Source organism: Pterocles gutturalis, unplaced genomic scaffold (assembly GCF_000699245.1).
Source record: "Pterocles gutturalis isolate BGI_N339 unplaced genomic scaffold, ASM69924v1 scaffold31611, whole genome shotgun sequence".
In the NCBI taxonomy this organism is placed as follows: Eukaryota; Metazoa; Chordata; class Aves; order Pterocliformes; family Pteroclidae; genus Pterocles; species Pterocles gutturalis.
Window position 1 is genome coordinate 4,357 of NW_010098908.1, and position 2,113 is coordinate 6,469.

General features: G+C 58.3%; 1 protein-coding gene across 1 annotated transcript in view; it reads left to right on the plus strand.

Moving 5' to 3' along the window:
• The window catches only part of ASS1 (argininosuccinate synthase 1), a gene marked incomplete at its 3' end in the record, with an annotated part of 4,096 nt that extends 1,990 nt beyond the window's left edge, over positions 1-2,106 (plus strand). Inside the window, exons 4-5 of the mRNA XM_010074728.1 lie at positions 1,556-1,612; positions 2,098-2,106. Coding sequence (XP_010073030.1) covers positions 1,556-1,612; positions 2,098-2,106 — 66 coding nt within the window. The remainder of the gene's footprint in view (positions 1-1,555; positions 1,613-2,097) is intronic.
• Positions 2,107-2,113: the final 7 nt, after the last annotated feature.

A 2,113-nucleotide genomic window follows, 5' to 3' on the forward strand; every position in this document is an offset into this window, starting at 1 on the left:
CCCCCCCCTGCCATGGGCAGGGACACCTCCCACTAGCCCAGGTTGCTCAAAGCTTCATCCAGCCTGGCCTTGAACCCCTCCAGGGATGGGGCATCCACAGCTTCTCTGGGCAACCTGGGCCACTGCTTCACTCCCTGTACAGGAAAAAAATTCCTCCTAATATCTGATCTAAATCTCCCCTCTTTCAGCTCAAATAACTCTTGCTCCTGCTGTGACGGGTTCCCCGCACCCCTTCCTTGTCCCTCTTACCCATCACCAGCAGCCCCCTCTTGGAAGCCCCTACTTGAGGGGGTGCGATGATGTCCCCTCCTGGGTACCCCCAGCACCCGCTGTCCCCGCAGGCAGGGACATCCAGGCTGCTCCCTGGGCTCTCTGTGCTCCCCGAGCCATTAAGCCGTGGGCGCAGGCAGAGACCGACGGTGGGTAACTCGACCCGGCCATGCACGGTCCCCGGCTGCGGCATCTTAAATGCGGGCCATCTGCGGTGTCCCCACTGCTGGAGCAGATGGACGTGTTTTGGGGCTGTGAGGGAAATGAGTGCTTTGGTGGATGTGCTGCCTGCGTGTAATAGTCCTGGGGGATTTCCCAGACCTCCGTAAATGCATCCCCCTGGCTGGGGCCAAGAGGAGGGGAGGGGGGTCCTTACGCCCCTTGGTGCAGGTGGAAAATAGGCTTTGCTGAGCGCTGTGCCCTGGGAGGGGCTAATAGCTCCCAGGCTCACTCCTCGCCCCTTCCCAGCTACCTGACCTCATTAGTGGGACCTCATCAGCATGGGCCAATTAAGATAACGGGAGGTTTAGAGCTACTTAATTATGAGCTACTGCATCCTCCTGGACATCGCTGTCTTCCTCTCCCTCTTCCTCTGTGTGTCCTTTGATGCCTACAGGCAAAAAAAATACCCAAATCTGAGTTTCCACTAGTTCAGTTTTTGGGAGTCTCAGCCCAGGGGAGAGCTGGGCTCAGATGACCCCAGGGTCAGCCAGGCTCCCCCAGAGCCAGGTGAATGAGCTGCTCCAGGATTTTGGACATCTGGTGCCCAGTTCTATCAGGAGCACCAGGAAAGGCCATTTTGGGTTCAAACCAGCCCTGGAAAAGGACCAGGAGTGGCCCTGAGGGATGGAGCCCAGGTCCTGACATCCATCACCTGCTCCTGCCGCCCTCCGTGCTGGGGGAACAGAGGACATAACAGGGTCCTCAACCTCAGGCCTTGCTTTTCCAGTGAAAACAGTCAGCAGAGGCATTACTGGGAAAACACATGTCACCCCCCTCCTGCGCAGAGAGCCTCAGTCTGTGAAGTCCCTGCTAGCACCAGCCAGACGTCCCTCCGGGCTGTGGCTCTCGCAGGGATTTGCAAACACTGCGCTCAGCCAAGGGGCTCCCGAGCTGTGCACTGGGAGGATTTTCCCATGAAGCAGCTCGTCCCATGTGCTGGTGGAGCTGAGACCTCAAGATGTGTCCCCTCCAGGTCCCAGCCAGGGGGTTTTGGTCCCATCTCTGCATGGGGAAAGCAGCTGGGAGCTGTCTGAGCCCTCAGCATCTCCCGTTTGTGTTTCAGGGCAATGACCAGGTTCGGTTCGAGCTCACCTGCTATGCTCTGTGTCCTAATATCAAGGTAAGACACCCCAAATTGTCCCCTGGGACCCCACTGCTGGGCTCCTGATCCCCTCCCCAGCTGGTGGGAAATTTTCTTTTACCACTGGCACAAGCGGCCGTGCCTCACTTTAACAAGCTGCCAGCTGCACAAAGCGACATTTTGGCATTTGAGGGGCTGTAATGATCCTTAATTGACCTATTTTTACCCCAAACACCACGAGGCCATGGAGGGAACGGTACCAAGGCAGCTGCCAGATAATCGATGCTGCCTGTTCCTCCCTTGTGTCCAGCGCCTTGTTAGGGTCAGGGGTTTGGGTTACTCCACCTTTGCGATGGGAGATTAGATTTCCGCAGGGGGTCTGGCACCGTGTGGGTCCCAGCTCCCTGGGGCTGCCCAAAGCCCTCTCCCGTGGGGAGCCTGGGGTGGTGCTGAGAGGCAAACAGGGGCTGGGGGCTGCAAGGGGGCTGGGGGCTTCCCATCTCACGCTTCTGCCCTCCCACCAGGTTGTTGCACCATGGA